The following is a 23,951-nucleotide window of genomic DNA, read 5'->3' on the forward strand; positions in this document are numbered from 1 at the left end:
TGGCAAATCCTGCATCCTTCATCTTGCTGCCTCTCTGTTTAATGTAACTGAGGTAATTATGTGAGTTACGAATCTGAAGCAATTAATGGTGCAGTTATTTCCACGCCGCTCATTTCAGTGTAAACAAAATGTCAAAACAATAATTGTGTCGTCCCGTCCCCCCCCCCCCAAGTATTTAATTGCATATTGGCTACGGACTTTAAAAAAACAATGTGAGCAAATACTGATTGTGTCAGTCGGATTGATTTCCGCTCCAGACCTGGGACGAAAACGTGGGGAGCAGCAATTTCTTCTTCCCTTTCCATTTGCGATGAAATTCTTTGACGTCCCTGTGTGAAGTACCTAGTCCTATTAAGCATTCTAGAAATAGTAGTATCTGAACCATTGCTGGAGAATCTTAGCTTGCAGCTTCTGTTCGCTCGTCCCTTCCAGAACTCTACAGTTCTTTTGTTCCTCTAGACTGAAAGCAAATTTTATCCTTTACTCCCTACTCACAGGACAAATGGGGTCATCAAGCAAAAACCAGATCTACCTTGTGACAGGTGGCTGCGGTTTTCTGGGGAAAAATCTGGTCCAGATGCTTCTGAAGGAGGAGCCTGGCCTTGCAAAAGTGCGCGTCTTAGACTTGCACCTCGATGAAAGCATGCGACACCTGGATAGAGGTAAGATGCCCATTCCCCTGGGTCACTCTTTCCTGTTCCTGCAGAGGTGTGGGTGTGGATTCCACTTCCCTGAGGGTCTTGCACAGAATGGGCAAATACATTTTGAGAGAGTCTCCAAAAATCTCTCCAGAGAAATGCCCAACTGGCCACGTTAAAGGCTGTAGGGGAGGATGTAACCACCGCACAAAGAAATTAGGATAAAATCTGACTGTCATATAACCTCCCCACAAACAAATCAGAACAAATGCTCAGTAAAGACTGGACTTGGATCCTTGAGATATATTTGGTCCCGCCGTATACCTGTGGCTGCAACTTCTTTAGAACTGTTTTCAGTGTTGAATTTTAAAATTGCTGAAACTTGCCCTGGTACATTATGGTGAAGGTCGGTTAACAACAATGACAGCACCTGCTGTATAAGCTCTGTGCAATTAAATATAGATGAATGCTGGAATAAAGTCCTCTGAAGGTGCCCTAAAGGTGAGGTATGAAAGGGACCCATGACGTGTTAGACCTGGTGTGAACTAAAACTGGCACCATCCCATGCCCCTGCTGTGCTTGCTGGGGCTGATGGGATTTGTAGTTCATCAACATCTGGAGCACCAAAGGTTCTCCACATCTGCTAGCGTGTGGTGGGGACTAAAAAGCTAACTTTCTAAAAAGCCCAACTGTGTTTCTGAAAATCGGTGGAGTTTTGAAACTGGCCACAGCTATCTTCTTTAGAAGTCCTTGGTTTCTAAGGCAGGTTTCCCAGTTGAGCCCCAGCTTAACATTTATTTCCCTGGTTATATAAACAGGAGGCTGAAATATTTTCCATCTTGGCAACCTTTGTCCACCTGAGAGAGTTTCACAGAAATCAGTCCATGTACCGCCCATTTTTCTTGGACGGTAACCCTCCCCCCTGCCCCGGTGTCTAAAAGGACTCATATGTTTCAAGGTCTGAAGGTGTGTGACCTTTAAAAACACATTTTCCCCTCCAAGTAAAAAATGAGTAGTCTCCACAAGAATGTTGGAACTTAGCAGCTAGAAACCCTAGGAATGTGGATGGCAGCCAATAGCACAATAAGTCTGTCTCTTTTTTTTCAGTCCTTGGCATCTAATTCACATGTTGCAGAGCAGTCTTATGTTTGGTTGCTTGGCAATCAAATCCTAGTGTTCAATGAGCCTTACTCATGAGTAAGGATGGCCTGGTGAAACATGGGACCAATGCACCTTTAATTGTTGTCAGAGTCACCCGTGGTCCCAGCTCACAAGAGACCAAAGCCCACTCCAGCTTATGTACAAAAGCTTTTATTGAAGAACATTATTAGCTTCACATCCGAGCTCCGTGACTCTACGTCTGTTACCCTTAGACCGCTGAAGTCCCCTCTGAGTCGGTCCCCCCTCTACACCAGTTTAAGAGGCTTGTACTGGTCCACCTCTTTCTCTCTTTCCTTTTCCGCAGGGTCTTTCTGCCCCCCTGTGTTCTCTCCCTTCGGGACTCTCCAGAGGCTGAATCCTCTGCCGCCTCCTCCCCCCTCCTTCGGGCTTTGGGACCAGGCTCCTCCCCAGGACTCTCTTCATTTCCGCGCGCCTCCCATTTTGAACTTGGCGCGCGTACGTTGCTCCTGACCTTCCCTTTGACAGTTACACTGCCCTCGATACTACTTTCCTCCCCTTCCGGCAGGACGTTTTGCCCTGATCTCCTTCCCCTCTCTGCTTCCTGTTCTGCTCCTTCTGACACACTGGTCACTCCTCCCCCCTCACTCCGTTCCAGCGGAGCAGCCGGTCTCGCTCTCCAACTCCCACTGGGGGTTCCCCCTTCGTTTCCCTGCTCCTGACTGCTTCCCCCTCTAGCTCCCCTTGGCTTGACCAGAGGGGCTCCCTTTTGGGAGTCCTCCAATTCACTGGACGGACTCATGGACAATCTTGGGTCATTGTCATCCTCTTCCTCGTCACTCTGGAATCCTTCCCCCTCACTCTCTGTCTCCTCCCTCATCTGCGCCTCTCTCCCTGAACCCCTGACAGTTGTTGTTGTTGTTGTTGTTGTTGGCAATCAAATCCTAGTGTTCAATGAGCCTTACTCATGAGTAAGGATGGCCTGGTGAAACATGGGACCAATGCACCTTTAATTGTTGTTGTTGTTGTTGTTGTTGTTGTTGTTGTTGTTGTTGTTGTTGTTTTACACAGCTGTTAAAGGTCTGCTTTTGCATCTCTCTACCCAAGCAAGTGTGTTCTAAAAGGTTGCAGCTCCATCTGTGAATGTTTTTACACCTTGGTGTTACAGTACTGGGTTAACTGCAGCTGAGTTTGGGAGGGTGCAGAACACAAACATAGATGGGGGGGGCGGAGGAGAGAGAAGAATAATTGCTCATCTTTACTTGATTAAAAAAAATTATGTCCCGCCTTTCAAATTTAAAAGTTTAAAAGTTAGCTTACAGAAAAGAAAAGAAAAGAAAAGAAAAGAAAAGAAAAGAAAAGAAAAGAAAAGAAAAGAAAAGAAAAGAAAAGAAGAAGCTTTGGTTAAAAACAAATAGTCTTTGTAAGATAGAGCTAAACATAAAGCAGCCTTAATTTAAACTATCCTGGGAATCTGAATGAAGGTATTGATTGATTGATGACAATTTGTATACATTGTTTAAATTCAAAACAAAAACTCTTTACAACTTTAAAACAAAGCCTTTTCCAACTTAGGCTAAATGCAACTAGATAAAATGCCAGAAATTTATACATTCCATAAAACACAAATCAACAACTAAACAGAGCATCTTTTTTTTTAGTATCAAACATTACATGCGAAAACACAAGGAAAATTCATTGAAAACATAGCAGGACGACTAAACAAAATATCCTCCAACCATCAGGAATGTGAAATAATATGCATGAAAACCAACTAAAAAGTATAAATTCCACCCTCTTAAAGGGTTGGTGTATCGCTCCATAAAATAGGGACCCTTGACTCTCCTCATGGTGCTGGACTGCAGCTCCCATCTTCCCCGACCATTGTTCATGCTGGCTCAGCCTGCTGGGAGTTGGGAGTCCCCAACGACACGAAGAGGGCTAACTTTTCCCTGCTATAATAAGTTAAAGCAACCAGTTTGGAAATAAAGAAAGGTCCTGAGTCAGGAAGCTGCATCTTTTGTACCCCTCTGGAAATCCTTTTGTGGGTGTGAGCAATTGTCACGTAAGGAAGGGAAAGTTCCTGAGAGCAAAATGGAGGCGATGCTCTGAGATGCTACAACTTGCGGGTAACAGCATCCAGCCCGTGAGTAGTTCTCTCCCTGGAACAGCCAGCCAACATGTGGTGAGAAAATGTGCCTGTGCGGTTCTCGGGGAGGAAGCTTTGGAGGGCAGGATAGGGCCACCATAACACTCTGTTCCCTCACGTTGATTCAACTGGTACAGGCCCATTTTCCTCATGTGTGGTGCGCAGCTCTCTGTTGACCTTCAAAGCTGTTCCCTGCAAGATGCAGAGGGTGTGGTGGCAATGGTTTATTCCCAGGAAAGCCACCCTCCCAACCCCCCAAAAATGAGGGGTTGTGTTGGCAGGGTTCAAGAAGACCACACCCACACATGGAAGTGTTTTTTCCGAGCATGGACCTCCATGCGAGAGCGTGCTCCCAGTCCCGTTGTTGGGCTGTGCAGCAAATGGTACAGAGCCAGCCTTGGCTGTGGAGGAGCAGATGATCCAAACGCCGTCCACTCCAGCTGGTTGCAATTCGCTCTCTTTGCCTCGTGCCTGGCCCGTGTCCTTTGGCGGAGCTCGCGTGCTCTGCCAAAATCTCTTTGCAAATAGCACTCAGTAGCAAGCAGCAGGGCAAAAACAGGAATCTGAGAAACAAGAATTGAGAAGCGGGAGAGGGGGTGGGGTGGGGTGGGGTGGAGGGAACGAAGGGCTTGCCTGGGGATTTCTCCCCGAGAGAAGCCCAGTAGCAACCTCGGCCTCATATCCTTCTGGGTCCAAGGTCTCTTCTGTGTTGGTTTCAGTCCAGCGTAAACAAGGCCTGACCTTGAAAGCACATCTGATTTGATTTGAGGAAGCAACGAGACAATGAAGTTTCACCGGTTTCTAGCCGCAAGGATGCAGTTTGAACCAAGGGAAGGAGGTGTTTTGGGGAGAAGAAAAGAGGCTAGCTTCAGAGCCAAGGGCATGTTTTGCCAATAGTTAATACAAGCAAAATGTCCCTCCTGATGAGGTGTGGGCAGTGGGAGTCAATACCAAAAGTTGGTGAAGTTGCTTGGCCTTGCTTCTCTGCTTTGGCAGGCTCATTGTGGCAGGGAGTCCCAACACCTCCCTGGTGGTGAGCCCCATCTGCCTTCTTCCAAGCAGGTTGCTGCTTATTACACCTGTAAAAAGTGGGCTTGCTAATGTGAAGGGGATGGGGGGGGGGTGGAATCAGCTAAGGCCATTTGCAAGGCCTCTGCAGGGAGAAAATGTGAGTTTCCGTGGATGTCAACAAAGCTAGGGGTCGTTTATGGTACGTGAAAGTGATAGGAATAAAGAGGAGACTTCTGTGAACGTGTGCAAGTGTATATTTCCCTTTCCCGCTAAGGCCCCATCTGCACAGTTGTGGCTTCGCCCAAACAATCTTGGGAACTGTAGTTTGTTAAGAGTGCTGATAGTTGTTTGGAGGCCCACAGTTACAGTTCTTTTGAATTCCTTGACAAAAGGGGTTAATTGTTAAGCCGCTCTGGGAATTGTCACTCTCTGAGGGGAACTCTTCGGCACCCTTAACAAACTACAACTCTCAGCACTACAGTTCCCAGGGTTCTTTGTTGGGAAGCCATGACTATTTACAGTGTCATGATGCTACCTTGAATGTGTAGTGCAGCTGGAGCCTAAGAGATGCTTCACGTGCCACATTTTTCTCTTTATCGGGAAAGAAAAAAGCTAGGGTGTATGATATATGCTGTGGATTAGCAACTGGGAATCCTTGGGCCAAATCTGGCCTTCTGCCAATTTAAAGGGGAAAGGGCTAGAAAGAAAGTGGTACCTTGCAAGAATATCAATTCACAAGCAGCTAATTTAAGTAATAGGGGCTGAGGCATTTCCCATTGCCAGGTACTACTCCTCGCTCCAGTCTTTGTGACCAGGACTGAGTGAGGAGGGAGTGAACCAGTGCCACAACTTTGCTCAGGAAGCCAGTGTGGAACGTGGATATTTGTTCCTGCAATGAAACAAACCCTTCACCGTGTGTGGAATTGTCTTGGTATATAGGCGACATTTCGTCACATGAGGAGCCAATGCCCAACATCCTGGGGGCCAGGAAATACCCTGAGAAGCGGCTTTGATGCTGCTAATGCAAAGCAGGCTTCGGCCTGGTGGTTGCCAGGATGGGCAACAGCTTAGGAGCTCAGCTGGAGCCACTCGGAGTGCTTTCTCCTCCTAAAAATAAAAATAAAATAAGAATAAAAAGAGTTGGGTATAAATAAATAACTGGGAAGGGTGAGAATATGACTCTAGTCCCTTCCCGGATGCCTCCTGGTGACCTCTCCTTGGTAATGGCTCTTTCAAGTTCCAGAGAATTGAGTTTCCAGCACCACATTTAGAAGGGAAAATGATTTTGACAGCCAGCTAAGTGACAGGCGGCCAGATAGCATCTGGGCAGGAAGAAGCAGAAAAGAGGGGAACTGCCTCCTGTCAAGGCCTCGTGTGACGTAAAGGGAGGCAGGCGGGAGTGAACTGCAAGGCCCCAAAGTCCCTGGGTGAGTGGGCAAGCAGGTTGATGGGGACAGGAAGGGCGACGGGTGCCCTGGCCGTTCATTCCTGGCTGGTGTTTCATAGCAGATGCCATCATGGCAGGATTTCCTGAGAGGGTTTCCTGCCTGCGAAATGCAGGAGAGAAAGAGACGGAGGCACTTGGTGAACTTGGCGTAACCCATTAGATCCCGTTCCTTCCTGTTCTCCCTGCCTGCCACGTCTCTCAGACCTGTTGTGAGACAGATAAAACCAGCTGCCCAGGAAAGAACACCAAAGTTTGCTTTCCATCCCGTGGTGGTTAGCCTGAGAAGCAAGTGGGTCTTGAAGGTGACAATAGCCACAATAGCTGTTGCATTTAAGATATAATGTCACCGCACATGGCATACACCGCAAGTGTCTTGGCAAAACCAGGACATCCCATTTTTTTCTTGCAAGAGAACGGTGGCTGCCCTCTAACTGGAAACAGCTTTTCCAGAAAGATGAGTTGGCTCATGTACAGCATCAGATTTCTTTGTGAAACTGTTCTCATCTGTCTTTTTATATTCATTTATTTTTTAAATTGTTCTACACCGCTAGGATATTTGCTAATATTTGGTGGTCTGTCAATTTTCCAAATAGAATTCTTGTCTGGTATGTCCTCTAAGCTTTCTGTGACAAGCCCCGTCCACATGTCCCTTCAGTGTGACCAAGACTGCCCTTGTGGCATTTTTAAAAACTGCTCCTCAAACTAGACAAAACAAAAGCGGTTGTGAGAGGGGCCGATGGCTCAAACAACACAGTTTCTTGTTCCAAGGAAAACTTGACAAAACAACATTAAGCCCAGGATGTTTTTGTAATCTTTTGTCACGTTTGCTTATATGATGACCTTGCTGTGCTGAAACAAAGGGAGAGGCAGAAGTGTTTCAAACAATACCTTATTATCTTAGTGCTAATCCAATTGTGGGGCCGATTTGCTAACACCTGTGACATCAAGAACACCTCCCCCTCCCCCTATATATATATTTAAAACCTCCCTTCTTTTTATTTTAAATGTATAAGGCTGGACAGGCTGCACATATTATGCGATACTTTTTGTGTGTGAAAGCAAAAGTAAAGAATGCCTGAGGTGTGCAAGGAAGTTAGTTTGGTGGCTAACTTAACTTTTGGCTCCTTAAGAAGGCATGACTTTGATGCAAATTGTAAAGCCAGCAAGAAGTCGATCTTATGCCATGCCTGACTTTGACTTCCTGTTGAAATGTTGAATATGTTCTTCACTCAATAGGTGGGCACAGCAAGTAAAGGAGTATGTCCCATATTATGGGGCAGCTAAATATGGGCCTTGTGGGGGGGTGTTGTTTCTAGAAAGTTTACCCTTCTGGGTGTCCAAGTGCAGAGGAGACATTTTGAGCTAAGGGTGCGTCTGCAATTTCTTGCATTTTCTCTTCTCCGTGTTATTCTCTCTAGGAAACGTGGGGCAGCAGAGAATGGTGCCAAGTGGTGACAGCGGTGACGGTGTGGTTTCTAACCCCCCAGCTTTGCCTGGACAAAAGACAGTGCTATTTCTAGGAAGGGGTGGGGAGAAATTAGATTCAGTTTGCATTTAAAGGCAAAACTGCTTAATTCACACTTTCTAAAACAATGTGCAAACCGAATCACAGCCACCGCTTGAAATTCACACCTCTCCGAATTTTGCAGTGCAGTTTTCCAGCCAAGTAATGTGTACAAATATGTGGATGTTAAGGTACACATATATTAATCAGAATGACATGCAAAATGCATTATGTTAGGGGAAGTTGCTTTATAAAGATGTGTATATTATTCCATATCAAAGGGGTATATTAGGAGGCTTTAGTTGTCTGTCTCGGGAGACAGTGGAGGAGTGCGTCTTGGGAACTGAGAAGATAGCAATAAAAACACTGTTTAGTTTTCATGAGGACTTAAATAATAAATATGTCCACAAACCAATGTGGGAATGATGAGAGCTAAGCACCAAGATGTGGAAAATGAGAAAGAGAAACAGAAATTAACTCATCTGCCCAACCCGCTTTCTGGGATGAGGCATTTAATTACATAACCAGGTATTTGGCTTTGTTCTTTCTCAACAGCCTGCCACTTGCAGTGCTTATCACTCATAAGGAAGATTCTCCTAAGCTGTCTCAACTCATTCAGTATGCAGGAATGCCTCGGTATTGCCACAGGGCGGAAGTGGGAAGGTTTGCCTTCAGCACACAACTGAATCCCCTCCTGAATTCAATGATGCAAATCAAAATAGAAATTTGCCCAGAGGCAAATTGCTGAAACACATCGCTGTTTCCAAGCTCCGGTTTTGCATCCAACGATATGCTTTGCATGTGTAGAAGATCCCTGTAGCCTCCAGGCAGCCCCCGATGTTTCTATTTGGGGCGTGCATAAGGACAGCTGTGGCTCTCAATGATTTTCCAATTGTTCATATGGGCAGGGCTAGGAGCACAAAGTCCTGCAGGGTCCCTGATGCCACCTTGCTTCTCCCTCCCTCTGTTGGGGGCAGGGAGGAAGATGAGAAGGGGAGAGACGTGGACCTGTTTGTGTTTAGTATGTTCTTTCCTAATTAAGAAACCAAGGTAGTCTTGATTACATGGGTTTTTTGGGTTGATGGATTTGTCCCCGGTTCCCTGCTACCGCCTTTTCTCTCTGACCCAGGTAGCAACCGAAAGTCCCAACTCACCTCTCTCTCTCTCACTCTCTCTCTCTCTCTCTCCTCGTTCTCAAAAACGAAGTGACTCTGATCCAGGGCGACATCAGCAACCTGGAGGATGTGAAGGCAGCCATGAAAGGAGCCCACCTGGTCATCCACACTGCCAGCCTGGTGGATGTTTGGGGCAGAGTCCCACCTGAAAAGATCACTGCGGTCAACGTTCAAGGTAGGAATTGAAAGACTACCCATTCAGCCTCTTTCCTCCATGGTCCAGAGGAAGTCACCCTGCCCATTACAGGACCAAGGAGAGCACCACAACGGCCTGGTTCACACATAATGCTAAGCCATGGTTTGTTTCACAAATCATGAGTTAACCGTGAGTTTGTCAAACAAACCATGGCTTGTTTCTCCAACATTTGTTTTGTTCTTGTCTTGTGGAGTTTAGTGAGTGTCCAGGGTGACTTCAACAAACCATGGCTAAGGGAATGGTGCTGGGTTTCCATATAACACCAGGCTGTAGTTATAGCAAAACAAGCCATGGTTTCAGATTGTGGTTTGTTGGCAGCAAGGAAACCATAGGTAAGCTTCTGGCAGGGTTTCCACATAATAATAAGCCATGCTGTATTAAACAGTCTCAAAAACCACGGTTTAGTGTTATGAGGCAAGCAAGATGGGCAAAGCTACTTGTCAGAAAGGTGGCTGGGGAGCAAATGTTACCAGGTTGCTCAAGCCAGTGAACCAGGCCACGTTCCAGAGGAAGGCCTTCATTTCCAAACCAAGAGGTTCTGGGGCCAAGCATACCACAATGTATTGTCATCCAGCCGTGACCTGACACGGCAGGGCTCTTCTTACCCTCTTACGTTACCAAGGAAAGGTCTGGATTTTTAAGAATCGCTTGATGGGAAGTGCTAATATTTCAGCCTGTCTTTCTAGAAGATAAAAGCCAAATATTTTGAAGGGAGCAACACCAGCTTTTGCCAAGTTAATAAATCTGTTTTTCAGGAGGCTGGCGGGGGTGGTTGAAGACTGTTCTGTGAAAAGCGTAATAAGAATTGCTAAATAAAATTGCAATGGAAAGGAAAATATTACAACTGGGAAATTAGCCTTGCTGTATACAGAAGGAAAACAGAAAGATTTCTCTGAAACAGTGCTCTTAAGCCTTTCCAAGAACTAGCTGGCTAATTCCTCTAAAGTAGGCTTGGGAGACCCTGTGGCTCTCCAGCAGTCACTGGACTCCGACTCCCATCAGCCTCAGCTAGCCTGGCCAATGGACAGGAATGCTGGTAGTTGGAGTCCAGCAATACATGCCAGGCTTGCAGGTTCCCCAGCCTTGCCCTAAAGCAGGGTTTCCCAAATGTGGGTCTTCAGCTGTTTTTGGACTACAACTCCCATCATCCCTAGCTAGCAGGACCAGTGGTCAAGGATGAGTGTTTCTAGGTTCAGGAAGCCACTATCTCATGTGGGTCTCCTGCCCCACATCCCGGAGGCTGAAGAACAGACTCTGGTTACTTAAGGGGAGAGGCAGTTTCCCTCTGTGTATGCTCAGATACCCTCTTACCATTATTGTAGCTTCATCTTTTTTTCAGAGGCTGAGCCCTGGCGCCACAGGCCGGGGATCAAGCCTAGTTGGGAAGCACGGCCTGTGAGGCCACAGCTCAGTAGTGCAGACTACACAGGTTGCATGTGGGAGGTCTCAGTCTGATTCATAGCATCTCTAGGAGGTGCTGGGAGAGACTTTTACTCTTACCTGAAACATTGGAGAGCTGCTGCCAGCCTGTGTAGGAGTGGGGAACCTCCAGCCCATTTCCCCCACTCAGGAGGTCATGGAGGGGGGGGGGTTAAATCCTGTGTTGGCTATGCACACCCATTCCCAACAGAGAACATGGGCACGTAGCCAAGGCAGCAGAATTATACTCCCTGCTTGTCAGGGGGGTTAAATCCTTCTGGGAGCAAGATTTAATCCTCACCCATCAGCTGCTCAGCAGGCGTTAAATCCTGGATTGAGGAAGGGGTTCACATGGAAATCCCTGCTAAAACCGAGGTTCCCCTCCAACCCCCCCCCCCAGCTTGGCCTGACTTGATATAAGGCAGAATCCAATGTCCTTCTCTCTCATCTCTGCGGCAACTGGGTGGTACATGAGCAAGTCAGCCCCTGAGCTGAGATGCTCCTTCCATTTCCCCCCCTTTGGCTCTACATCAGATGCTCCTGGCTGAGGGCGTCTGGAGAGGAAACAACAGGAATGGATTGCCACGTTTTTAAAGCACCATCACTCATCCTTTCCTTCTGGCAGCCTAAGAGGAAAAGCTGCGTCCTGTCCTGTCAGACCTTCCTATTCCACCAAACTTTAATAGCCGGTTCTGACTCCATGGCCCGAAAGTGGCTGCATTTGGGGTGGAGTGTTTGTTTGTTTGTTTGTTTGTTTGGGAAAGGGCTTTGAGGTTTTTGGGAAAAACCCTCTGTCAGTTACTGATGTAAAACCGACCAAGGCAGAGATGAGTCAGGAACAAGGATAATAACGTCCATGTGTGGGCATTCCTTTTAATTTATGAACGTCCGCCGCATTTGCCAGGGAGTAAAGAGGCCGGCAGGGAGGGCCTGTGAAGTTTGGGATGAAATTCCTGCCACTACATGAGATGCAAAGGCCAAGTCTCTATATATTTCAACATTTTCTCTCACAGGCTAAAACAGGTGCTTGTTATTGCACAACAGAAAGTGGGTTGATCCCCTTACACAACTGTCAGGTATTCTGTTTTTTTTTTTTTTTTTTTTTTTAAATAATTTTTATTGGGTTTTTACATTTTATAACGACAGACACACACACAAAAACAAAGACAAACAAACACACAAATACAATTACATACCCTAAGTTTCTTTACCCACTTTCATTGACTTCCCCCCACCCCCTCCTCTTACATCCCAATTCCCAAATTAATTCAGCAAGTTCTTACCTAACCTCTTAAAGATATTCACATTGCTTTTAAAAAATTAAAATCTTTTGTTTATCTGTATTCAACTATCCAATTCTCTTATAATCATTAACTTCTTTTTTTTTTAAGGTCGATCTAACTTCCCCTTCACAAATTTTCCCTTTATTATATTAATTATAGGTCACATTGACCAAGTAAAACAAAACATAACATTTTAAAATTCTATTCTCTCCCCCCCCTGCCCCGGTTTCTGTCCCTTCCTAGACAAATGTCCAGAAAACAAACAAAAAATATTTCTAGCCCGGATTCCTCACGTCCGAGGCGTCTGATTCTCTGTCAGTCCCTCTCTGCCAGCTATATTGGTAGTCCTCTTTGATGGTCCTAAGACCCCGAAGGAGTTCAGTCAAAGTCAGATCATATTTTCTTTCACTCAGAATGTTGAAGAGTGTTTGCTGCGAAAGACCATCTAGTTTTCCATACTCAAGAGAAAAGTCCCAATCATATTGCTTTGTTCTTTCTAGTTTTAATATTCCAAGTACTCCAGGGGCTTCTCTCTTCTTCTTTCTCATCTTTCGCAGGTCTGTAATCCAGAGGTCTTCTTGCTCATACTCTAACGCTGCAGATTTCTGGTTGATATTTTCCACTTGTAGTGTCTGAACTCCTTCTTTTTTCTCTGTCAATTCCAAAGGCATCTCTTCCTGCTCAGCTGCAGAATTTTTATCGTACATCTCCTTTGTGCATTCAGCAGAGTTGTTTGTTTCAGGATTCAAGGTCATAAAAACTTTACTCAGAGCCATACTCTGCTCCTGCAGGATTCCCACGAGAAAAAACATTTTTTCTATCTCCGCCAGTAATTTTCCCTCTGCAGCCATTGTAATGTCACTAATTCCCCCTAGGGGGCTTTCAGTTATTTAGTAGTCCTTTTCCAATAATCTGTTACTTTGTTATTATCAATACTTTGTTTCCAATCGCCTCAGTCCAAATGTATCAGCTTTAATTCCAAGAGTTATTAAATAGCAAAATTCTTTACTTTGTCCGCCCGTTTGACAGCTTCTTTGACAGCTGTCAAACTCCTTTCACTTCTTCCTCCGGGACCCAAATAGGACACTCCCGGGTTTTTTGGGGGGGATACACACAAAGTTCCAAATTCCCTTTCTCTCCAGCACAAAAATCTTGTTCTATCAAATTTGTGAGAAACTTTTAAATCATCAAAACAGTATTCATTCCACCTTAATTCTCCGTTCCTTGCTTTGAAACGTCTATAAGTAGAGGGGGTGCGGACTTCCCTTTAACACATCCCCCGATCGTGCCGAATTCACAGGATAAAATTTTTAAAGTCCAGATTCCACTACTCACGGGTCCTTTGTTATCCAGTCCAAATTTTGGGAAGAAAGTCAGCGCTCTCCGGCCATGGCTTGCGGCTTCGCTCTACTGAGGTAGCGGTCTACTCTCAGCACCACGCCACTCTCCGTACCCTCTCCGCAGCCTTTAAAAAGGCTCTTCGTGGGTCGGGGAGGGCGCTTAAGGTGCCCACCGAGTCACCAAGTCCGCAGGCTTCCGCGCCTGCGGTTTCTGAGGGTCCCCGTGTCGCCGGCACGGCAAGACCCGTCCTCAGCAGAGCCGATTCCCTCCGGAGCTCGGAGGGAATCCGCCATTAGCCGTTCGCGCTAACCCGGAAGTCCCCCACAACTGTCAGGTATTCTGGAAGAGGATGGGTGGAGAACCAGGGTTGGGGCAGGGTTGGTCTTGTTTTCCAGATGATTTGTTGTATTTCTCTCCCCCGCCGCCTTCTTTTATCTGCACAACAACCCTCTGAGGTAAGTCGGACTGAAACAGGCTAGCTTCATTCCGCACAGAAGGCCAAGCCAAACTGTGGCTTAGCGAGAATAAGCTAGTGTTAAGGTACAGTGCTACCTCAGTTTACGAACAGTCCTGTTTACGAACTTCAATGGTACCTCGGGTTACACAGGCTTCAGGTTACAGACTCCGCTAACCCAGAAATAGTACCTCGGGTTAAGAACTTTGCTTCAGGATGAGAACAGAAATTGTGTGGCGGCAGCGTGGCAGCCGCGGGAGGCCCCATTAGCTAAAGTGGTGTTTTAGGTTAAGAACAGTTTCAGGTTAAGAACGGACCTCCGGAACAAATTAAGTATGTAACCAGAGGTACCACTGTATTCGGTTTACGAACTCCGCAAAACCGGAAGTAGTGTTCTGGTTTGTAAACTTTACCTCAGTCTACAAACGGAAGCTGAGTGGTGGAAGGGCACTGGCGACGGGAGGCCTCATTAGAGAAAGCAGGCCTCGGTTTAAGAGTGGACTTCTGGAATGGATTAAGTTCGTAAACCGAGGTACCACTGTGCTTGAAAAGAAAACCGCAGCTGCTTTGCTCCTCCCCTGGTTCTGCATCCTGTGTGCTACCCGGAGCCGAGCCATGGCTTGGCACCATGTTCTGTGGAAACACAGGGTTGTGGTTTGTCTTGCTACCATCAAACCACAAGCTTGTCACCAAGGTTTGCTCCTGGTTTACCAAGTCACTGACTGGCTCGAGACCGGCTAATGGGGTTTCACAGCTGGGTTTTCTAGCCTGACCTTGTTCTAGCCTGACCTTCTCACCGTGACACCATGTTGGCTCTTAACAGAAGAGGGCCCAGAGTTCCACATCCCAGCATCCCTTCCCTTCCCAACACCAGCTCTCAAGGGACCTCATTGAGAAGCTCTGTGGTGGCGGCAGGTCTCTGAAAACCCTGGGAAGTCACTGCGGGCAGTTATTGCGGGCAGTCCTGAACTAGATGCACCAACCATCTGATTTGGTACGCTTCCTAGGACAGTGGTTGAGTTATAGGGACCCGGGACACACCATTGTGTCTCTCTCTTCCCCCAGGACCCCCAACTCCCAACCTGCCCCAAGCCACTGAATCCTGGTTCCAAAAGCCCTCTGATATTTCCACCCACAGTCCCACTACTCTCTGATTGCCTTCCAGCAGGGGCGACCAAAATGCCCTTCCCTTGCTGTCTGCAGTCAGTCGTTGTCTCAGGGGATGCAGTTAGGACATTGGAAGAGCCTTGCCAGATCTCTCTAAAGAGCTGCAGAATACCATCTCCCACAGTGGCCAGTCAGATGCTTCCAGGAAGCCCCCACCCCCCACCCCGGGACAGGAAGGCAATGGTCCTCTCCCCTTGCCGTTGCCCAGCATTTTGTACTCAGAAGTATACTGCTGCCACTGATAAACCCACTCTGTACATCTGTAGTTGACATCGTACAGGCATGGAATCGATAAAAGCTGAAAACCTTAGCTTGCTTTTTTATTTTTAAAAACAAGTTTCTAGTACAGTGGTACCTTGGTTTACGAACTTAATCCGCTCCGGAAGTCCGTTCTTAAACCAAGGCGTGCTTTCGGTTGTCAGGGTTTCCAGCATGGTCTAGAGCAGGGATCAGCAAACCTTTTCTGCAAGGGGCTGGTCCACTGTCCCTCAGACCTTGTGGGGCGCCGGACTATATTTTGAAAAATAAAATAAAAAATGAACGAATTCCTATGCCCCACAAATAACCCAGAGATGCATTTTAAATAAAAGGACACATTCTACTCATGTAAAAACACGCTGATTCCCGGACCGTCCATGGGCCGGATTTAGAAGGTGATTGGGCCGGATCCAGCCCCCGGGCCTTAGGTTCTAGTGGTCAGGGATGATGGGAACTGGAAGGGACCATGATCTCTGCCCCTCGGTTATGTGGGCACCATGGGGTTCTTGGGCTGGCCGAGAGGTGTGGCTTATGTGTCTTCTCTCTCTCTCTCTCTCTCTCTCTCTCTCTCTCTCTCTCTCCTTTCTCCCCTTCTGTTTTCTATCATTTTGGCACAGGAACTCAGAACGTCATTGAAGCATGTGTGACACAAGGAACTCAGTACCTGATTTACACCAGCAGCATGGAAGTGGTGGGGCCCAACGCGAGGGGCGACCCCTTCTTCAGGTACGTGCCTCAGCTGGGGCTTCCGGCATCTCTGCCCCACGGGGCTGCCTGTGCTCCAGTGTGAATTGCTGGGCTTCCTTCCCCTTCCACAGCACAGACCTGTCTCCTTCTCAGTCTGTGATTAAGGGCAGACGAGTTCTTCCTCTAACTTCATTTTGCCTTTAGAAAGCCCACCCATCTTTCAGAACTATAGGTGGTTCTCTCCCCCTGCCGCTTTTTAACCTTGCAACACCCCTGTGAGGTAGGCTAGGCTGAGCCAGTGGGAACTGCAGCCATCCTATCACTGGGAGGCACTTTCGAAAAAGCGATGTGCCTAAAGCGCTTGTGTTCTCTCTCACACACATACACACCCAGAGCCCTGATATCCACAGCAGGGAGTTCCCTCTGGCTTTGGTCCAGGCCAGCAGTGATTCCCCCCCTGTGCAAGGGCTTCCCCCGTGCCCTCCCTAGCAACACCACAACAACACATGTACACAGCAACGGTAACCCTGGAGATGGGCAATGGAGATATATTATATATAACAGTACTCCCTCCATGGCAATATTTTGTTCCTGTTTCTAACACTGTGCATGCACCATGCATTTAAAGAAACTTCCCCTGCCAAAGGATCCTGGGAACTGTAGTCTGTTAATGGTGCAGGGGATTGTAGCTCTGTGAAGGGAAAACCACAGTTCCCAGGATTCTTTGAAAGAAGCTTGGATGGCTTTAAGAGAGGATCAGACTCAGTGGCTCTCAATGGCTATGTCCTGCCTCCACAGCTGGAGGAAGTTCGCCTCCAAATGCTAGTTTCTGGGAATTGCAAGAGGGGAGAGCGTGGTGTTGTGCTTGGGTGCTGCTTTCAGGCTTCCCAGAGGCTGGCCATGGTGAGAAGAGGATGCTGGAGTGACCCAGCAGGGCTGTCCTTCCATTCTTAAGCCTTGCGCAGTTCCTTGAATGTGCTTTAAACATACGGCGTGTGGATGCAGCCTAAATTGCCACTTCCACTAAAGCAGGAGATTGGCAGTTTCTTGTCTGCAAACATTAAATCGCCTCCTTTGTCTGTAAACAAAAAACGTCTCGGTGCTGAATATTTTGGCCCGGGGCAAGGAAAGAAAATGGATAAACTCAGACAGCTGTCTGGTATGCGTGTGTGTGTAAGGAATGGGACATTAAGCACCCATAATCCATCCTTCTCGAAGAGTGCTGAAAACATGCATGGATTCCAAGTTCCCAACCTTTAGAGGCCCGTTTGCAAATCTTAAAATGTATCACAGGCACCAGAGAATGCTGGCTTTACAGAGGAAAAACTGGCAATGCCTGAAACTGCCTCTGCCCCTGCTCCTACAAAACAAACAGATGAAACAACACCCACCCACCAAAACACAACGGACACAGACAGAAAAGCAGGAAACGCCTGCAACTGAGCAATTCCTAAAAGCCAAACTCATTTTAAAAAACAACATTAACTAGGGAGGAATCACAGAATTGTAGAGTTGGAAGGGACCTAGAGGGTCATCTAGTCCAACCCCCTGCAGAGCAGAGGGACCAATTTGGGGGACCCCCAGGTTACACAGTAGCACCTCCCTTGGATTCTCCCACCCCTACCAGTCAAAAGGGAGCTTGTGGTGTCCATGCGCTGCAATAAAAAGATGCTTCCCTGGAATGATATGATGGAATTCTGGGGTGGGTGGTCTTTGTAGGGGGTGGGATTTTGCTGTTGTTGAGGAAGTGAGGGAATAATCAAGTAATAAGTTTCAGCTTGCAATAGGAACTGGGAAATGCTGCAGCTTTAATGCACATTTATTAAAAGAAAAAAGAAAAAATTCCTTCCAGTAGCACCTTAAAGACCAACTAAGTTAGTTCTAGGTATGAGCTTTCGTGTGCATGCACACTTCTTCAGATACCATGCACACAAAAGCTCATACCTAGAACTAACTTAGTTGGTCTTTAAGGTGCTACTGGAAGGAATTTTTTGTTTTGACTATGGCAGACCAACACGGCTACCTATCTGTAACTACATTTATTAAAAGGTATAAATAAATGCACATTAAAGTTGCAGCGTTTCCCACTGTGCTTTTGCAATGCTGGGAGAAACAATACTCTTCCTTCTACCTGTCTCTTTTAAGATGCAGGCACCTTGCCCTGCACTTGACAGTGGCCTCTGTACCATCATAGCACAGTGCAATGGAGTTAATTGAACAAAACTGAAGTATATTGAGGTACATTATTTTGTAGCAGAGACGGAAAAGGATGGGTCTGGCAGGTGGGGCTTCTGGGCTCTCTTTATCTATGTTGAAGTATTGGGTTCTGATTCCCTGTGGCACGTTCCTCTTCTTTGCAGGGGAAACGAAGACACCAAATATGAGGTTGTTCACACCGAGCCTTACCCGGTTAGCAAAGCCAAGGCTGAGCGGTTGGTCATCGAAGCCAATGGACGAGCGGTGAGTCAGGCTCCCCTTCGGCCCAGGTTTCGAATGGAACAAAGAACCTTAAAAGGACTAACAGATTTATTAGGACATAAATGTTCAAGAGCCAAAACCCACTTCCCCAGATCCGTGGCATGAACCCTTCGCCTCTGTCGGCCAACTAAGAACAATTTATGCATATACAGTGGTACCTCAGTTTACATACTTAATCCGTTCCTGAAGTCCGTTCTTAAACCAAATCCATACTTAAACCGAGGCGTGTTTTCCCTAATGACGCCTCCCACTGCTGGTGCCCTTCCACTGTTTGGCTTCCGTTCGTAGACCGAGGTAAAGTTCACAAACTGGAACACTACTTCCGGTTTTGTGGAGTTCATAAACAGGACTGTTCGTAAACCGAGGTACCACTGTAATGATGTAGGCTGCTGTCAATGGACGTTTATGTGCCCCAATAACTCAATTAGTCTCTTACAAGAGTTTTGTGGCCTCTTAAAAGTGCAGCAAGATGTCCCTTTTGCAGTGTATTTATGACACTCTTAAAACCCACCCTTTCTTTCTACCCTCTAATGAGCTTGAGTGCACATAGCATTTCCTTATCTTTCTGATAATCCTGTGTGGTAGCGTTATTTAGTCATTCTCGTTTTGATTTGTATACAACGGTGACCATTCCTGCTGCATTCACCCTGGTTCACTGGCAGGGTGTTTACTTCTTGTTAGTCATTTGCTTGGGACGTGGGTGGCGCTGTGGGTTAAACCACTGAGCCTAGGGCTTGCCGACCCTCGGCGGTTCGAATCCCCGCGACGGGGTGAGCTCCTGTTGCTTGGTCCCTGCTCCTGCCAACCTAGCAGTTTGAAAGCACGTCAAAGAGCAAGTAGATAAATAGGCACCGCTCCGTCAGGAAGGTAAACGGCATTTCTGTGTGCTGCTCTGGTTCGCCAGAAGCGGCTTAGTCATGCTGGCCACATGACCTGGAGGCTGTACGCCAGCTCCCTCGGCCAATAAAGTGAGATGAGCGCCGCAACCCCAGAGTCGGTCACGACTGGACCTAATGGTCAGGGGTCCCTTTACCTTTTACCTAGTCATTCGCTCACTCTGCACCTTCCAAACTGCTTAAAAAGTCAAGTTTCTTTTTTCCAGAGTGGGTTTGTTGCAGCTAGGGGAGACAGAGCCCTTTGATCCCCACACCTCAACTTGAATCCCTCCAGCAAAATGCTTGACCACCCGGAGGCTCCTCTACCCCACATGCGTCACAGTGGGGGGGTGGGAAGGGAGCCAGGTCCTTGGTGGCAGGGGAAGCTAACGGATTTTCTCCACCTCCTCTTCTGTGCCACCAGGTGGAAGGAGGGAAGCAGCTGGTCACTTGCGCTCTCCGGCCGACTGGCATCTATGGGGAGCACCATCCACTGATGAAACAGTTTTATGAGAAAGGGCTGAGCACCAAAAAGTGTCTTATCCGAACCGTCCCAGCCTCCACTGAGCACGGCAGGGTCTATGTTGGTACGTCTCGCATGGACGCTGTGTGTCATTCTTGAACTCCGATGTCACCACGAACTTTAGATGCCTTTGCACGCACTCCCTCTGGTCCCTTATAGCCAAAGCCCCAGAGAAGCAAGATGGTGTTGCTGCTTTTTATCAAAACAAATAATCTTTCCCTCCTGGAATGCTTTGCTTCTTTACCCATGACTAAAGCAAAGCAAGAACACCAGAGCCTGTGTATTAACGTTTAGCAGTCGGACCTCTTGAATTCTTTTTCCAAGAGCAACAGATAAACTACAATGGGGATTTGTAAATTAATTTGTGTAAGCATTTGGAGGGCAACGTGGCCATTCCTGGGCCTGCTTTTTATTAGTTTGCTAACCTCTGCTAGAGGGCGATTGGCTCACAAGGAGAAAATGTGTTTAAAAAAGTGGTTTTCTTGAAAGAAGATCCCTTTGATCTCCTGTAACTTAAATTATGAATTTATTTTTATTTCCTCCTTACAAGGAAGGCTGAGCTAAGCCCTTGGCAAATGCACAAGCAAAGACTTGCGTGCTTATGGCCTGGATGCTCAGTCAGACCAAAGCTCTCTGAGTCAGTGACCTGATGACATTCACCTCTCTTATTGTTTATATTCCTATCTGTAGGATCTCTCTCTCTCGCCCATTGCATAGGCTGCTTTAGCGATCCTGTTTCTCTTTCCCAAGTGTTTCTCCTCTCTTCCTCCCCCTGCCAACCCTTTTGCAGGCAACGTGTCTTGGATGCATCTGCTGGTGGCCCGGAAGATTCAGGAGTCTCCCTCGACCGTTTCAGGCCAGGTTTATTTTTGCTATGACGACTCGCCTTACAAGAGCTACGAGGAATTCAACATGGAGTTTCTGGGCTCCTGCGGCTTCCGCATGCTGGGCTCCCGGCCGCTGCTGCCTTCCTTCCTCCTGCGGTTCATGGCACTGTTCAACGCCTTCCTGCAGTGGCTGCTGAAGCCCCTGTGCAACTATGCGCCCATCCTCAACCCCTACACTCTGACTGTTGTAAGCACCACCTTCACAGTGCAAACCAGCAAGGCCAAGGAGCACTTTGGCTACCAGCCCCTCTACAGCTGGGAGGAGAGCCGGGCCCGCACTGTGAAATGGCTCCAGGAGATCGATGCCCAGAGGGATGCTGGGAAATGAGACACGGGCCGTGTGGGGGGGGGGGGAGAGGGACAGGGGAGCCAGGATAGAGAGGGACTCCCCCCTCACTCCCCAAAAGCAGCCTAGCCCTGGGTTTTGCTTCCACTGGAGCATCCGAGTACATTTTCTCACACTCTTGCCAAAGCTGTGTTTATGATACCCGTCAAGAGTAATTTCATCTCGGTAGACTCTGGATTACACTATTGGTTTAATCCTTGTAATTACTATTATTTATTCGTCACTTGCAAAGCACTTAAAAGGTTGACCGGGAGAGGGTAGAAAGAGGAACTGATCTGCGGGGAACCTACTCCAGGATTTGGCAGCAACCACTTTCAGTGAGAGTGTGCCAGTTCTACCTAAATCTGTTTTGAATGTTGGTTAAGCATATAGTTTTACTTCAGGGTCTCCAGTGAGAGCTGTGTGCTCCACTAGTGGCTGTCATCCGTCAAGGCCGGTAGGAGGTTAAGCAGGAGGCTAACATTAGAGGGCGCCAGAGGCAATGGCAGGCAGAGCTAAGGAATGCTAGATTGGTTCTTATCTTCCTACCTGGTGAATTTTACAAGGGCAGCCCTGAGACTAAGGAGAAAGAGGATGCTGCCAGCTCAGTGCCACCTTCTGGGCTGGTTAAAAGAAGGCAAGTTTCCCTTTTGCCCTAATGAACCTGCCTCCCTGGTGTTCTCTTGCAGCAGAGCCTCCAATCTCAGTCTTAGAATGACTTCTACGATCCAGATCTTGCTTGGGCTGCGTTGCACATTCCAGACTCCCTCTGATGGGAGTCCTCCTCTTCCAGAACCACTTTCCTTCGTTCTTATTCCATTCCCTTGGCAGTCTTTATTTTCAGTGTGCTACAAATGAACGGCACAGCGGGTCGGGGAGGGCTGTGTGCAATTTCATGCTGCGTCATTCCTTTCCTGTAGCAATGTGAATCCCTCTGAAGGATCCTCGATCCATTCCGCATCGCCATGATCCCATTCCAGTTTTTTCTTCCTACCTCAATTGCCACTACACCGCCGGTTCCAGTGCAGTCGGGATCCAGATCCATGTTTTGATTTTCATCCAGCCTGTCCTCTCAGTGTAGGACTTCACTTAGCATGACATATGATGCCATGATTTATTTTCCCTGCCACTTTTTGCGGGGCTTGTGCACTATGAATATGACTGGAGAATCATGGCGGATTTTTCTTTTTAAAAAACAGCACAGTACTACAGTGGGTGGGTGGAGGCCAGATGCCCCTGCCTACAGTCTGATTAATAAGGGACAGAGCTAACAGCCTCCCTGATTCTGACTCTTTGCCATGTGGTTTTACTCCCCCCCCCCTTTGAGATTTGACCCAGTGAAAGAGGCTCATTTTCCTGAAACGTCCTGTCAAATGCAGGAACTTGGCAACCTCACAGTATCTAAGGATTGACAGCATTGAATAAAAGTGACAAAGGCACACAGCACACTGTTGCTGGGCTGGACAAGGTGCAGGAAAGCCCGCTGGCAAAATCCTTAACAGGGAAGGCGAAAGTGTTTTGGACATGTTTAAGTTTAGATGATTTGAAGGTTGGGGGTGAATAGGAATTGGTGAGGGGGAGAGGTGAGTCTGTTCAGCTTGCATTTTCATGCAGAGCTTAATTCCTAGTTTCTGAAACACGATGCAAACTGAGACACTGCTTTCCTTTAAAATTTGCACGTTTCTGAATTTTGTGATGCAGTTCTCATAGTGTGCACAAAAACGAATATTTAGTGTAGACGAGGCACAAAACTATGTTGCGCTGATGGAAATTGCTTGCAGAAAGGCATGTATTAGTAGGGGAGGACCCCCACAAATTGATTTAGAAATGGGGCATCCTGAAGGTTTTAAAAAAGAGAAACTGAGATTGGTGGAGCCAGCCATCCCTAGGGCACATAGAGGCAGATATAATGATTTGCAACATGGAGGAAGCCGATCGAAATAGGTGTTTCTCCCTCTTTCGCAGTACAAAAATTGGCTGGAGACTGAAGAGGAAGCTGTTTACCACACAGTGACTTAATTAAATGATGGAGTTCACTGCTCTGTCAGTAAATGCGACGCCTACTCAGTTTATATCCCGCCCTTCCTCCCGAGGGAGCTCAGGGCGCCAAATGCACCAATAAAAATATAATTGAAAACTTTCTAAAACCAGCTAAAAACAAGCACATTCCCTCAGCCAGTTATCTCAGGGGTTATCGTTCAGCCATCAAATGCCCGGGTAACAAGGAAGGCTTTAAAAATCACTGGCTTAAGCTGGCTTTTTAGAAGGGACAAGGCAAATAGATGGCAGATAGGGCCGCTGGCCACAGGGGTTGGAAGTGGGATGTCTCTGGCTGGCAGAGATTGCTCCTGCCTTGACAGCCTGCTCATGGGCTCCTCAAAGGAATCATTTTTGGGCTAGACGGACCTATCCATTAGCACGACTAGCTGCCTTCCCCCTGTAAGAGCATTGCTGGTGCTTAACCTGGGCATGGTGAGGATGCCAGCCTGCTGCTCCTGCTGGCGAAACCAAATAATAATGTAGAATGTATTCCTTGATCAAAGTCTTAATTATTATAAATAAATACGTTGAATTCTGACAATGAGTTTGGCTCCTATTTTCCCTCCTGTCGTGTCTGTGGGGAGCCTTGGCAGGGCCATGCAGAGATTGGTCGTAGAAATGGCAGAATGAGAATTCTGAAGTCCGTAGGTGCGCTCCCTCCCTAAAAATCTCTTCCTCTAACTAACAGTGCTATAAATGGCGTGTTTATGAACAAGGTAGGAATTGTAGGCATGTGGAAGTTTTCAGATCGCCTGGCAGATAAGACTCACTGCTTGTGAGCAGAGGTGAATAATATTAAGGTTAGAAAATCCACTGGACACGGCTTATACAACTTTAAAAACAAACAAGCCATGTTTGCAGAGTCTGAATCCCGACTCCCAGCAGCCCCAGCCAGCATGGCCAGTGGCCAGGCATGATGGGAATTGAGGTTCATGTTGGCCACCCCGGTATAAACAGATTGCACCACTCCCTGTG

At 47.3% G+C, this 23,951-nt stretch overlaps 1 protein-coding gene across 2 annotated transcripts in view; it reads left to right on the forward strand.

The window, feature by feature from the left end:
• HSD3B7 (hydroxy-delta-5-steroid dehydrogenase, 3 beta- and steroid delta-isomerase 7) overlaps positions 1-23,517 on the forward strand; it is a 62,940-nt gene extending 39,423 nt beyond the window's left edge. For both annotated transcript variants that reach the window (XM_081835276.1, XM_081835275.1), the window contains exons 2-7: positions 498-662; positions 9,075-9,218; positions 15,779-15,887; positions 18,209-18,308; positions 19,626-19,788; positions 20,515-23,517. In XM_081835276.1, coding sequence (XP_081691402.1) covers positions 503-662; positions 9,075-9,218; positions 15,779-15,887; positions 18,209-18,308; positions 19,626-19,788; positions 20,515-20,939 — 1,101 coding nt within the window. In that variant the 5' untranslated portion in view covers positions 498-502 and the 3' untranslated portion in view covers positions 20,940-23,517. The remainder of the gene's footprint in view (positions 1-497; positions 663-9,074; positions 9,219-15,778; positions 15,888-18,208; positions 18,309-19,625; positions 19,789-20,514) is intronic.
• The last annotated feature ends 434 nt before the right edge of the window (positions 23,518-23,951 follow it).

The sequence above is a fragment of the Podarcis erhardii genome (assembly GCF_964252035.2).
Source record: "Podarcis erhardii genome assembly, chromosome: 13".
Classification (NCBI taxonomy): domain Eukaryota; kingdom Metazoa; phylum Chordata; class Lepidosauria; order Squamata; family Lacertidae; genus Podarcis; species Podarcis erhardii.